General features: G+C 42.4%; 1 protein-coding gene across 9 annotated transcripts in view; it reads left to right on the top strand.

The window, feature by feature from the left end:
- LOC6032888 (prominin-like protein) overlaps window positions 1-14,583 on the top strand; it is a 38,758-nt gene extending 24,175 nt beyond the window's left edge. For 2 of the 9 annotated variants that reach the window (XM_038259869.1, XM_038259871.1), the window contains exons 3-15: window positions 898-1,171; window positions 1,267-1,619; window positions 1,686-1,810; window positions 2,058-2,081; window positions 2,539-2,984; window positions 3,043-3,331; window positions 3,392-3,595; window positions 3,654-3,797; window positions 3,863-4,201; window positions 4,260-4,381; window positions 9,291-9,341; window positions 9,631-9,765; window positions 10,081-10,839. In XM_038259869.1, coding sequence (XP_038115797.1) covers window positions 898-1,171; window positions 1,267-1,619; window positions 1,686-1,810; window positions 2,058-2,081; window positions 2,539-2,984; window positions 3,043-3,331; window positions 3,392-3,595; window positions 3,654-3,797; window positions 3,863-4,201; window positions 4,260-4,381; window positions 9,291-9,341; window positions 9,631-9,765; window positions 10,081-10,471 — 2,897 coding nt within the window. In that variant the 3' untranslated portion in view covers window positions 10,472-10,839. Of the gene's footprint in view, window positions 1-897; window positions 1,172-1,266; window positions 1,620-1,685; window positions 1,811-2,057; window positions 2,082-2,538; window positions 2,985-3,042; window positions 3,332-3,391; window positions 3,596-3,653; window positions 3,798-3,862; window positions 4,202-4,259; window positions 4,382-4,470; window positions 4,818-9,290; window positions 9,342-9,630; window positions 9,766-10,080; window positions 10,840-10,869; window positions 10,981-13,885 lie in introns of those variants that run through there. The other 7 variants (XM_038259875.1, XM_038259870.1, XM_038259874.1 and 4 more) reach the window with 7 other exon arrangements.
- The last annotated feature ends 369 nt before the right edge of the window (window positions 14,584-14,952 follow it).

Genomic DNA, 14,952 nt, shown 5'->3' with positions numbered 1-14,952 from the left:
TGCAAGTGCCGAATACTCAAGATGATGATTTTTTTAGATTCCTTTTACCGATCTTTCGTGCGCGAGAGAAGAGAGTCATGCTCCTTTTGGATTTTTTCTCTTGATGAACGTCCAAAGATTTTCTTTTGATGATGATTATTCTATCGCTGGATAATTTGAATCTGTTTGCAATTTTGCGGAAGACAACAAATCGTCGGGATCGTGGTGTAGGGGTAAGCGTGATTGCCTCTCACCCAGTCGGCCTGGGTTCGATCCCAGAAGGTCCCGGTGGCAAATTTTGAGACGAGATTTGTCTGATCACGCCTTCCGTCGGACGGGAAGTAAATGTGGGCCCGGACTAACCTAAAAAAAAAGGTTAGGTCGTTAGCTCTGTCCAGGTGTAGGAGTCGTCTCCCTGGGTCCTGTCCTGGTGGAGTCGCTTGTAGGCAGTTGGACTCACAATCCAAAGGTCGTCAGTTCGAATCCCGGGGTGGATGGAAACTAAGGTGTAAAAAGAGGTTTGCAATTGCCTCAACAATCAAGCCTTCGGACACCTAGTTTCGAGTAGGAATCTCGCAATCGAGAACGCCAAGGCAATGCTGTAGAGCGAATAATTTGATTTTTTGATTTGAACAAATCGATCGGAAAATAACTATCTCACTTGTGTACTGGGTATTTAGCAAAACTAAGCCAAATTTCTACTTTAAATTTTTAGATTTCAAAAATCAAGATAAAATCACGTTTAACATCCTCTTTAAAAAATCTATAGATTTATAAATCTTCAAGATACCTTGAAAAATAAAGTTTTTTTTTGCAATATTTTCACGCGATGAGTACTATCGTATTATGTTTAATTAAGAGAGGCATGGTAGTTGATGTTCCCTCGTTTCTCTTCAACATGGCTCACCTCTATTTCAGGCTATCTAATCGTAGAGGAAGGAAGCATCAAGCTGGGCCCAAATGTGCAGGAGAACAACTGGGGACCGCTGCTGCGCGAGTACTGGGCCGTCCTGCTGGTCACGGTCATCTGTGTCCTGCTGATTGTGCTGATGCCAATCATCGGCCTATGTCTGTGCTGCTGCCGGTGCTTTGGCGGATGTGGTGGCCGCACGCAGCCCTTCGACAAGAAACACGACACCTGCCGCCGGGTGCTGCTCGGACTGCTGCTGATATGTACCACTTCTTCGCTGGTGTAAGTTTTCACTGGAGTGTATTACCGCTGGTGTAGGCTTTCCCCAGTCATTTTAAATCGGTCACTTTGTTTAATCCTGTGTTCCGGCGGTGTAGGTTTGGAGTGGTCATTGCGTTCGCTACAAATAGCTACCTGCAGCATGGTGTTGAGAACATTACAACTTCGGCCCGGTACGGCGTGGACGATACACGTGAGTTTCTTAAGTCGACCTCGCGCCACATTTCCCAACTGCTGGAAATGAACTACCAGGAGCTCAACAGCCAGCTGAAGAAGACCCTCGGCGAGGCGTCCGACATCATCATTCAACGGCTGGAGGAGGAATCGCAGGCCGAGAAGCTCAACACGTTGAATGACTTTGTCGAGCAGCTTCCGGCCATCAAGAACAACCTGGACCGGATGACGCTGCTGACTCGGGAACTGCGAGTGAACGCCTCGCAGCTGAACGACGGTAGGGCGATTGTTGTTGCGGTTTTGCCCATCGGATTGTAACGCTCTTTGTTCTGCTTCCTAACAGGATTACGTGGCGTTAAACGAGAACTGTTGGCCTCGCTGACCAAATGCGGCACCCAGGAGTGCATCAACGTGATGGAGGACTACAAAATCGGTCGGCTCGACACCAACGGGATCGATTACAACTCGGTAGGTGTTCCTTGGTCCGATTTCGCCGGAACTGTCCTAAAACTCATCTCAAACCCAACAATTCTCTCTTGTCTCTTCCATTTCATGCTGCCAAATCCCCTTCTCCAAATTGAATAATCTGCGCGTGTTTGTGTGTGTGTGTGCGCTTGTCTGTCTGTCCTAATCAATCGCGGTACGCGGCACGGCGTGAAAATCCGTACTCGTTGACTCGTCCGCAAAATCCCCAACATAATACGTACACACACAGATACAAGACAGATACTTCCCGAGGGTAGGTTCTGCACACTCAAAAAAAGTGTGCTCTCGTTTGCTTTATTGCCTGCCTGCTGCTGCTGCTGGGTGCCGCGGCTCCGTTCAATAAACCCACTTTTTTAAAAGGATTACGTCTGTTGCCTCCCAGCCCAGCACTGCACGGCATCGATGTATAAACACGTGTGTTTGTGTGTTCCTCTTTTTTTGGTTTATGTTATCCCTATCGTAATAGTGCCGGCCTTTTTTTGTTCTGTACATACATAATATCTTTTTTTTTCTTCTCTGGATGTTCTCCTTCATGATGAGTGATTTGTTTGTAGCAGGAAAATCGATAATCCTTAATTTTCTAATGTTGTTGAAACTCGCCCCCCAAGGCGTTTGGGGATTACATAACCGGATGTTGTTGTTTTTTTTGGTGGTTTTTAATCGATGATGAAAGCTGAAGATAACACACGCCACTCTTGATTCCCCCGTAGCTTCCGGACTTGACCGAGATCACCAACAGCGTGCAGGACCTGGTGTCTGGCAATGTGGCCGATGCGGTCAAGGAAGGCGTGGACGAGCTGGAGAAGCTGAAGCAAACATTGAAGCGTACCGTGCGGGACAGTATTCCGATGGTGACGGCCGCTGCGGATTCGACCGGCAGTGCCATCAAGTCGGCATCGGATGAGCTGACGTCGCGGCTGAACAGCGTTCGGAACTTGATTGGCAACAACACTTACAAGCACCTGGAGACGGCCGACGATTACATCGTGCAGTACAGCATCTATCGGTATTACGTGGGACTGGGGGTTAGTTCGGTGCTGCTGTTGATCCTGATGTGTCTTGTGTGCGGACTGCTGTGCGGAATCTGCGGCAAGAGACCGGACGGCTACGGGGATGATTGCTGCAACAAGGGCGCCGGTGGACGGTTCTTGATGTTGTTAGTATTGAGAGATTGGCTTGAAAATGATTCAGACTAACGTTGTAAATGTTTCTAGTGCCGTGGCCATCATCTTCCTGACCTTCTCGGTAATTCTGGCCGTCACGCTGGTGTCCTTCCTGGCGGGCAGCGTTCTTCGCCGTGGCGTGTGCGATTCGCTGAAGCACCCCCGGGACAGCCAGGTGATTGACTACATCGACACGTACTTCAACGTCAACAAGCAATACGAGCAAATCCGATCGCAAAACACGCGCTCCAAGTGGAAGCTCCAGGCGAATGCCCGCCCGGATCCGCTCCGGATCGCCGAGGTGATCGAGTCGTGCAGCAAAAACAACTCTGTTTATGAGGTAAGAACCGCGGCTTTTTTCGTTGATTTCAGTCGCTTCAAGACTAATTTCCCATTCCAGGTTCTGAAGCTGTCCAACTTTTACGACATTCAGGAGATTCGCCAATTCCCCGAAGACTACGGTATTACGCGTGAGTTGAACGCGCTCAAAGAGAAGATCGAGATCAAAAAGGTAGACATACTGTCGCCAACGGCTAAGAAAAACATCGAAGAGCTGCGCGACTCTCGGTTGAACGACTTTATGGCGTACAAATTCATCGATCATGTAAGAAAATTTCGGTTGACGTCGTCGCCACAAGTCTCATAACTGTTTCATCCTTTAGCTCACCGAGAATATCACTCAGAACAATCTGAACGACATTGCTCACAAACTGCGGGACGTGGCCAACCGGATCCCGCCGGGTAAGGAAATGAACGACATCAAGGTGAACCTGAAGAACCAGGCGCTGCATTTGTCCTCGTACCAGGTAAGACCATCCTCAACAAATGAATGCTGCCAAACCGCTAACACAACCCAACACCAAAATTCCAGCTGAATCTCGTGGAACCGATGCTGCGCTACACCAGCGAGCTGCGCAACCTGTCGACGACGCTCGAGCGCAGCCTCAAGTTTGGCAAAGATTCATTCGCGCTCGCGATCGAAGACTTCCTCGAGCACATCCAGAAGGCGGAGGCGTACATCAACGTGCAGGGCCAGAAGTTCGTGGAGGATGTCACGTCCGAGCTGGTCAACGGCATCCTCCAGCAGATCCACTCGTATCTGAACCTGGTGATTGAGGCCACCAGCAAGAACATTGGCCGCTGCGGCCCCATCGCCAACGTGTACGACTCGATGACGGTCGCGACCTGCAACAGGATTGTGGATCCATTCGTAAGGACGCTAAGCAACTTATCAAATTTCAAAATGTTAATCTTTAAACTTTTTTTAGAACGGATTCTGGGCCGGCGTCGGGTGGTGTCTCGCCATCTTCCTGCCGACGATCGTGCTGTGCGTGAAGCTGTCCACGCTCTACCACAAGTCGGATCCGTACCCGGGCCCGCTGGTCGAATCGTAAGTGTGACAGTCCCGTTACTCCTCCCAGACTAATATTTTTAATTGTTTATTTTTTTTCGTATCGATAACACCTTTTATTCACGTAGAGAGCCACGTTTGGTGAAGACTTCTTGATTTTGATTCGTTTTTTTGTTTTATTTTTTTAGTAGAGATGTGATAACTTGTTTTAAGTATTACACAAACAGTAGTAGTGCCTGTTTGAGTGTAGATTAGCATTAGCATAGAGTAGATTTGTAGTATTGTAATTTAACTGTACAAAGTGAAGCATTCTCATGCTTGCTGAATTGCAAGACAATCCCGAGTCGTGGTTTTCATGGCATTTTTTCTTGCATATGGTGAAAGAAAGCTAAGTGAATGAATGGATTAACAATGGTTGCATACTAACAGTACTACCGACCAAAAGATGGTATAACTTTCCTCGAGTGTGTTTTTGGTAAGTTTCTTTTTGTGGTGTTTTATGTTTGTCATTCAGTTGGCTTTCTTTCTACTAATGATTTCATACTCTTCGGAATGCATAACGAAACTAACCTGAAAATTTGAGATTTCATCTAAAGTTAACAAGTCTGATTCTCACAAGTACTATTTTGTTCACTAGTTTTGTGTTATTATTGTTGGTTAAAGTGGTTGTAGAAATTGTTTTGGTTATGGATCTGGCTTGTGTAAATATATTCTTTTAGAATAGGTAAGTGTTGCTGTGAAATAAACGTAATTGAACACACTGTTGACAGTGTCAAGCGAGCGTAATGTGTGAAGGTACTTTGTATGCTGACTGCCATTGTATATTAGTGATTCATTTTAACCCGTTTTAAATCTGTTCGTTTCGTTTTTATAGTTGTTTTTTTGAAACAAGAAAAAAAACAGTCAAATTTTGTAAGATAACAACGTATAGTATATCAGGAAATTCGCAGTGATCACTTCAGTTGGTGATTTGAAGTCAAACAAAGCCCTGAATTTTTATCAAAACTTGAGTGGCGAATTGAATTATTTTTTATTCTTGATTTGACTTGCCTATTAAATAATAAAATGCATTTTTTTAATATTTGGTCATCGCCATATTGGCCGCCATCTTGGAATTAAACATTCTTAATCACTTCAGCGTTGTTTAGGGATCATACTTAAGATTCACAAACAAAAATAAAACAAAGAAAATAAAAACCAAAAAAAAAAAATGTAATCCGATTATCCGAAGTGAAATTGTTCCGAGGCCTTCGGATGATGTTTTTTTTTTAATTTTTCGTGGACCAGGAATATTGTTTAACTAATTGAGATGGTTTTCAATAAAAACAATGACGAAATCTGAAATATTTAAATTGTTTTTATAGCTGATAATTCGTTTTTGTCGAGCCCTACGTCCACCCAAATATTCATCAATTCAGAAAGTTTGATTCAAAAATTACAGCTGTTGGATCAATTTACAGTAAGAAAAAAAATCCCTAATAGAGGAAGAAGCCCATTTTGCGGCATTCCCCAACATAATGTCTTTGAAATTTCATCAATTTTTTTCTCTACATCATAGTCCAGGCCATAACCGAGCTCCGAGATGTTTTTCTTTTTTTGTTTTTTTTTTTTTCATTAAAGAAAGCTATTGGATTTGTTTTTGACTAGATTACTCGAGGATTAGATCGAGGAAAATTCTTCGGAAAAATTTCCAAAAAAATCATGGACGATCGAATTACACATTGATTGAAGTTGACAGAACTGTTTTTTCTCCAATCTCTGATTTTTTTTTCGATTAATTTGCCGCAGAGATCACGTGATGTCGGCATGTGGTAACAATGTGCTCAATTTTGTAGTAGGGAAAAACTGAGAAACAGAGCCCATAGTTCCTATTTGAGCTCCCTTGTCGTGTATGAAAAGTTATCTGCAGAATCTGATCGAGTTGTTTGTTTTTTTTTTTAATTTATTTGAGACGCGGAATTTTATTTAAATGATTATATTGTTTTTTTTTAATAAGGTCGAATTATGGAATTTCGAAACTGTGTTTATAGCCGAAACATCACTTTTGTCGAGCCCCCTACGTCCTCTCAAACTTTTATCCATCCTGAAAGTTTGGTTAAAAAATGAGTCAGATTTGCGATTCCTTTCCGTAGGGTCGTAGAATTTTCGCGTCCGCCGTCGGTGTGTTTTTCGTTTTTCTCGCGTGCGTGTGTGCGTGTGAAGGTGCGGCTGGCTTTGGCTGTCTCGATGACAGTTGAGCCAGTCAGATTTGCGATTCCTTTCCGTAGGGTCGTAAGAATTTTCGCGTCCGCCGTCGGTGTGTTTTTCGTTTTTTTGGCGTGCGTGTGTGCGTGTGAAGGTGCGGCTGGCTTTGGCTGTCTCGATGACAGTTGAGCCAGTCAGATTTGCGATTCCTTTCCGTAGGGTCGTAAGAATTTTCGCGTCCGCCGTCGGTGTGTTTTTCGTTTTTTTGGCGTGCGTGTGTGCGTGTGAAGGTGCGGCTGGCTTTTGCTGTCCCGATGACAGTTGAGCCAGTCAGATTTGCGATTCCTTTCCGTAGGGTCGTAAGAATTTTCGCGTCCGCCGTCGGTGTGTTTTTCGTTTTTTTTGGCGTGCGTGTGTGCGTGTGAAGGTGCGGCTGGCTTTGGCTGTCTCGATGACAGTTGAGCCAGTCAGATTTGCGATTCCTTTCCGTAGGGTCGTAAGAATTTTCGCGTCCGCCGTCGGTGTGTTTTTCGTTTTTTTGGCGTGCGTGTGTGCGTGTGAAGGTGCGGCTGGCTTTGGCTGTCTCGATGACAGTTGAGCCAGTCAGATTTGCGATTCCTTTCCGTAGGGTCGTAAGAATTTTCGCGTCCGCCGTCGGTGTGTTTTTCGTTTTTGGCGTGCGTGTGTGCGTGTGAAGGTGCGGCTGGCTTTGGCTGTCTCGATGACAGTTGAGCCAGTCAGATTTGCGATTCCTTTCCGTAGGGTCGTAGAATTTTCGCGTCCGCCGTCGGTGTATTTTTCGTTTTTCGTTTTTCTCGCGTGCGTGTGTGCGTGTGAAGGTGCGGCTGGCTTTGGCTGTTTCGATGACAGTTGAGCCAGTCAGATTTGCGATTCCTTTCCGTAGGGTCGTAAGAATTTTCGCGTCCGCCGTCGGTGTGTTTTTCGTTTTTCTCGCGTGCGTGTGTGCGTGTGAAGGTGCGGCTGGCTTTGGCTGTCTCGTTGACAGTTGAGCCAGTCAGATTTGCGGTTCCTTTCCGTAGGGTCGTAGAATTTTCGCGTCCGCCGTCGGTGTGTTTTTCGTTTTTCGTTTTTCTCGCGTGCGTGTGTGCGTGTGAAGGTGCGGCTGGCTTTGGCTGTCCCGATGACAGCTAGCCAGTTTGATTTGACCCTATCAACACCCTATCATACCATTTCAGCTCGATACACATCGAAACTCGTCGTTCGCACCGTTAATTAGTACCTCACTGAACATCAATCATTTAAAACTCGTAAAATCATCTCAAGTTAAAAGTTACATTTTTAATCCTTCATTCTTTAATTACAAATGATTTTTGTTCTATCTTTCCACAGCCGGCTGTCTAAGACTAGACCATTTCATTTAAAATTTAACAACCGATAAACGGGAAAAGTCTCATCCGCAGCATCCGATTGTTTGCCTTGAGAATAATATATAACATCTTTTAACAAACACTATGATTTTGGGTCGCATCATCATCTTCTATGATGAATCCTGACCAAACACCCTATCCTACTAACAAGTTTTCAGGTTCCTGGCGCTCGTGGGGTGTAAGCACAGAGTAAATCAGCTGCCCTAGTAGCAACCTGCGCTAACTAACATTCCCGTCCCTTAAAATCGAGGTCTACAAACTGACATGGCGGGCGCCGTTGGTGGCCAATGACTGTTACCTATTCGCAACTGATCTAGCTTTAGCAATCATGGTGTTTTATCTTTTCAGCGCATTCATACATGCTGTTGATAAGGGAAACACCACTAGATCGTCGAAGCCTATAATCAGTAGTGCTGAAAGGATATTACGGTTCTGTTCAGCAACGGAGGGGCAACCATGGGTGATCTCTCATGCTCATGCTCATGAAACATCACTTTTGTCGAGCCCCCTACGTCCTCTCAAACTTTTATCCATCCTGAAAGTTTGGTTAAAAAATCTCAGCTGTTGGATCAATTTATAGTAAGGATCTAAATTTTCCGAGCTTCTGAAACAAATATGACCTCGATCGGATGTACTGTTCAGATTTTTGAAAATTTCCGCTTAATAAAATATGCACTTTGAACTACCCAAAATTTAAATGTGTATAAAAAAAGAAGAGTGTTGTGGATCACTCGGAAAATAGTACAGAGAAATCTTTTTCTACGCGGAAAAACTTTCCATGGAATTAGAACATTTTTTTCGTGGTTCTCTATTTTATAAACGTTTTTTTTTCGATTTGCGGAACTAATTTTTCGCCGTGTATCTTTAAAATATTTGGAATAGAGTTATCTAAGCCCGCTCTCACGCACACTAGCACACCATTTGATTTGCTGGTCGGTGCAAAATTTAACCTCACTTTTTTCGTGTACGTACACGCAATACATGCGCACGTAGATAACTCTATAGATCGAATCCAAAATATTTTGTTGTCTCCGGTAATAGAATGACTGCTCGCACTACTCTAAAAGAAAGATCAATTTTCTTCCAAGTGGTATAATGTTAAAAATCACCAACTCAAGTGATGCTAAAATTTTGATATTATTCGTTGGCGTTTGGCAGTTACATTTGTATATTTTGTATTTGATTTCCTTCTGTACCGCTCTCGAGTTTCACTCATGGATTGGCCTAAAACTCATTTTCCTTAGTTTTCCTTAGTGTTACCGCACAATTATCATTTCCACACGCGTCTGCAAAACTGTTTTTCATAATTTCGATCCGAATCCGAGTTTTATGTTTGTGCGTCTCGTTCTCTTTTCTCTCGAACCCTCTCCTTGCAGGGAGTACCTGTACGATGCCTACAGCGAGCGGGACAACATTCCACTGGCGAGGTAAGTGTGCGTGGTTGGTCCGTGTGCTAATTGCATCCTCCTAACTTGACGGTTAACATCTTGTCTCGCCGTGAAAGGAAATCCGTTCCCTTTTTGGCAGTTTTTAAAATCATTTGTATCGTATTAAATGGCGCATCCCATTAATTTGTTTTTGGAAGTTCTAGAATAAATTTTAGGTTGTACTTTTGGAATAGATTTATTATACATATTTCTAAATTTAGACTTTGAATGATTTTTACAAAAAATATTTGATTCATGGAGGATTAACGAATCGAATTTGTAATTTCAGTGGCCCAAAGAATAAGCGCCGCAAGAAGAATGATCGTCGCCGAGACTCGCGGGACCGGCGTGATGTATATTACGAGGACGGCAGTCCCTCGGGAGGACACAGCCGAGAGCCCCGGTATAACGACATGGCGCCAAAGTGAGTACTTTTTGACAAGAAATTCCATCTCGTTTCATTTGTAGTTTTTATTAGTACACAGATTGGTGAAATATCACTTCAAAACTTAGCTGTTTAGTTCCATGAACAACACACCACAAACATCACACAGACAGGCCCCTCTCAGCAGTTGTGTCGCATTTCCCGTCCAAAACTAGAGTTCGTGTAGAAAAGGTCGCTTCCGAATACAAACAAGAAAGATCATCCAGAACATGACCACGCACCCAAGTGTTGTCCCAGATTTTCTATAGTTACTAACCAAAATTCCCTGACACTCACCTCCTTGTACTCTTCCAGTCTAGAGCCTCCAATTCCATCAATACTAACCAATAGCAGTAGTGTTGGCCAGTCCGCGGACTTTTCGCCCACCAAAATGGGTTCGCCAGGGTCGGGCCCACTGTCACCGAATCGGTTGCTAAGCCGGATGTTCCAACGGTCGTTTTTGGACGACTACGAACGGGCCCACGAAGCCGCAGACGATTCCCGGCGGGCGGGACACGTAAGCCGTAGCAATAGCAGTGTAGGTTCCATCCGATCGATGGGAATCCTGCCCAGCCGAACGCCGTCTCCGCTGGACTTCCGGACGGTATCGTTCCGACGGCCCCGTTCGCTGGCCGACGACATCAACCGGGGGAAGCGTGAGGCGCGATCCTCGTCCAGGACAGACAGTGGATTCGATCGATACTGAACCACTTCCGGGGTCGTTGAAGGCGCGAGAAAAGGTTTCTATAACTGTGCTGTCGGATGTCGAGGGAAATTATTAGTTCCGTGGTCAGCCATATCATACCATTTTACTCCGAGCACAACCTGGTCATTCACTCGTAGTGCGTGCCACATTCCAGTTCTGCACCACGATTCATTCGTCGCCTTTCGCGTAGAAAGCGTTCATCAACCTTGTAAATACACACTTTCAAGCGCACGGCCCCCCTCCCACGAGTAGACCACATCCGGTCCACGTAGTTTGTCTAGATTGCTTCGCTGTTTGCTATTCCCCGATCTTTCATCTCAGTGTCCACTGTTTCCTCTGATACTGAATGTCGTGCACATTGTTGTTGTATTCTTGCGTACGCGATCATCACTCAAAAGATGCAACTACGTTCCGTGCACCGGCAACGGGACCAACGGCTGCAGTCAGTCATCGTATCGTCATTTCTGAACGGCTTTCGTACGGTGTGGTTCTCCATGGCGGCAAGATTTGTGAGTAACGGAATGACCCCTCCCCTGCAAGTCCCACTTTGGTCGTGTTTCTGGTATGATTCTTGGTTTAGGCTACCCTCCCCTTTTTTGCAGGTCGATCTTTTTTGATTAGTGTGATATCAAAATAATCATGTCGAATTCAGCAATCGAAAAATAATTAGCTAAAACTAAAAGCAAATCATAACTATTTCCGATCAAGCTCGTGTACTATGTTGTTAGGGCTATCTAGATAGGACTTGTTACAACAGACTTGTCACAAAATCGCACACTAGCGATAACATTTAGCCAAAACTTATCATTCGCCCTAAAAATGTTAAACAAATTTAGCTTCATTACTCATTTCTTTTGATAGGATTGTTAGAATGTAATCTTTTCAAATACCTTACGGATTTTGTTTGATTCGCTAATTCGAATGGAACTGCATTTGAATTAGAGAATCCAAATTAATGAATGAATGATGATTAATTCTCATACCCGTCGGTGGCTTGGCCCAGTAAACAGGTGTTCGCTTGATCAAGCAGTTCGTAATCTTATGTTCAGTAATCTGTTCACTCACGTACATAAATTTTTTGTACGAATTTTGTTGGTACAAATACCAGTGCTAAAATCAAAAGAAGTTTCCCATCCCATCCCTAAAGCAACGGAAATGTGTAACGGGTGTAGCGACACATCACACAGACGCCCTTGTTTAACCGTCATGACATTAAGGTATGAGATGTCGCAAAATTAATAAGCATACTATCCATAGTCGAACCTTCAACAGAGTGCCGGCAATCGAACACTCGCAGCAAACGACCAGGATAGTACCATACCGCGTATATAATTTGAATTAGAGAATCCAAATACACTAATTGGAACAACTGGGCAAATAGATCTCTACATTAACATATCTGCCTAGAATTGTATAAAGTGACGTATAAAGACTACAAGTTTTGATAAGTCTGTGGTCTTCCAAATACATGATTTGGTCGCACAAGTAATACCAAAATTTCGTATTTTCAGGCCATTTTATAGTGAAGCAGTTACAGTTAGTGCAAAAATGGAAATGATGAGTCCATGTTGTTCTTAGTGATATTCTTCACCACATCGAATTCATTTTTCATTGATGTCATTGTCATTGAGTACATCAACAATTTGAATATTCAACTTATATTCAACGTTATTGTTTGTTACAATTTTTACGAAATTCAGAAAATTTATTAAAAATTTCCAGCTAAATAAGCTTTGGTTTAACATGCTATGGATAATACAATATTAAAGTTGAAGCATAATATAACAATGAACTTTTTTTTTTATTCTTCAGATAAACAATATAATGTTAAAGAACGTTATTCAAAATTGACATGCAAAAAATACACTAAACAGTTTGGGTATGTTTTTAATTCTCTGTAAAATTTATTAAAATAACCATGATTTGATTTCATAAAACGCCAGGAATGTATAAAAAATATGAATGATTTGGTCATAATTTAAGTTTTTATTATTCAATTGACACGTTGTAAGAAAGTTTGTTAAACACTGCAATCTTTTCTAATTTTATGAAATTATCAATAACAAAAGTTAAAAAAGGTAAATCAATTTAAGTAAACTTTTTTTTTATATTTTAACAATTATACTTTTACTAAGGTTTTTGATAAGAATGTGCTTTATTTTAAACATCATTTAGCAAATTAAATTTATGAAATCTCAGTAATAACAGGTTGGCTGAATCGTAAAAACTGCTGATGAAAATTCTGCAAAATTTCACAAATTGAGCCAAAATTTTGTGTTGACGTGTTTTTTTTTTTGTCAGGGGGTTATACTTTGTATCTTATACAACTGCTAACTTTTTTCAGTAATACTTTTGTACTCAATTATTCCTATATTACACATTTTTGAGTTGATCTTTAGCAGGTTTTAGAGAACCGTGAAATTCCAATGTTTTGTTGCTAGCCCTAAAAATATGGTATCCTGATTTAGAAAATTCTCCATAATTTCATGTAATTTCCTAAAGGGGCATCTCAATCATTTTAAAAATCAATTTCGAAATTTCAGGTTTTTAATGAAAGACATCCTTTTAGCGCAAAATTATTGCAAAATTTGCACTAAATTCTTACCCTATGCAAATAATAATTGCTTTTTTGCCCAATTCCAAATTCCATACAATCTTGCAAGCTGGTCATACGAAATTTATTTATTATAGATATGCGCAAATATTTTTTTTGAAATTTATTTTGGACAAAAACTAATTAAAATTGTACCAGCCTTAGGGTGACAATAAAAAAATCGTCATCAGGGATACTCCTGAATCAATTCTTTATTTAGAAATAAGTTACTGTGCCAATTTTGAGCCAAATCAGTTAAGGTGAAAGAATCTTATCATGCAAAATCGTCGCTAATAAATCGTCAGGGATAATTCGGATCTTTTTGCGGTCTTCGACAAAGTGCATAAGAATCTCACAGTTGACAATGATTCGACAAATTTATCGCCACCTTTTGGTAGAATTTGAAAATTTTAGCTTTTCTCCATACATTTTTCCCATACAAACATCAACGATAAAATGCGATTCTTAAACCTTAACCAATTAAAGCCAGGGGGTATCTCTTAAGTTTTTCCAAAATTTCCAAATTTTCTTGTCACCCGACTCACTGATACTCAATCAATTTTGTATTAGACAAAAATTAAATGCACAAAATTGCTTGTTAAAAGAGTCTAAATCATGCGCACATGAGCGATTTTTGAATAAGTCTTCGTACAAGTTATATCAAAATTATATGACCTGCAACGATTCGGCCTTGTTTCTTCTTCCCGATATGGTCATCTTGCCCCACTCTCCCTTTATGCCTGCGAGTGTGAGTTCGTGGTGCGTGAAAAATCAGAAACTAAACTAACCAAATATGCTTACTGTTTTTTCTTTTCTTTTAGGAACTGGGACGGTGCTCCGCCGCGCTACCAGAACCCTCCGATGGCACCACCGGCGAACGAGTATGAGCGCCCGCCACCGTACTACTACCCAGGCGCTCCGGGTGACCACGAATAAGAATCAGCTCCTCCAGAAAGTGACATCGACATACGGACGACGACGCCGCGACTGGCGCCCCGGAACTCGTCGGCAGCTGCCGCAGAGCTTCCCGCCATCGTCCCACTATCGCCCCTTGCGTCTGGAGGAGGAATTGAGATTGGTTTTTAGCTGCCAAACTTGTGGTGATAACTGAGAAGGGGAGAGGAAAACATTTACATTTTAACTGAACTTTTTTGCGTAACCGAGCAGAACTAGTTAAACTCTGCGTTGGATTAGTGTGATCGATCACCTTACAAAAATCAAACAAACACAAAAAAACACACACAGCTATAATAATTTCCAGAGAGAAACGTGTAAATAGGAGCAGCGACTCTTGTAATTCGTTATTCGCCTCGTCTTGTAGCGAAAAAAAATACGACTTTCGAGATTTTGCGTAAATCGTTCGAACTGTTTGTTTTCAAATCTCTTTTTTCATCCACATCCACCTCACACAAAGTCGTGTAGTTTTGTAGCTAGTTTAGTCCTGAGTCATCATAATCCTTTAAATCCATTCCAGCAAAGAAAAATAAAATCTATTAAAGCTCACCCGTTGGGAGAAATATGCAATTTGCTCAATACTTGAACAGTGGAAAAGGATTGAGGATCAGCCGCTGATTTTCGTAGAGACAAATAACTGAGATTACCGAGACCGAGGCACTGCAGACCAAATAGAAGGCGCGCGCGTTCGTTAAATTACAAAACTGCCATTTTTTAGTCCTACGATCATTCATAACCCACGCCCACCATCAACCCATAAGCACCGATAAGCATCTAATATCTCTAAACGTTAGCCCACACCACATGAAAGCCCAGTTCGTCCCGATTTGTGGATGCCACCAGGAAGTCACATTTTTTCTGTCACAAACAAACAAATACTAAACAAACGAAAAACAAATAAAACTCTTTGATTGATCGTTAGCTGCGAGTATCA

This window comes from Culex quinquefasciatus, chromosome 3 (genome assembly GCF_015732765.1).
Source record: "Culex quinquefasciatus strain JHB chromosome 3, VPISU_Cqui_1.0_pri_paternal, whole genome shotgun sequence".
Classification (NCBI taxonomy): Eukaryota; Metazoa; Arthropoda; class Insecta; order Diptera; family Culicidae; genus Culex; species Culex quinquefasciatus.
This window is presented reverse-complemented; position numbering and strand designations above follow the sequence as displayed.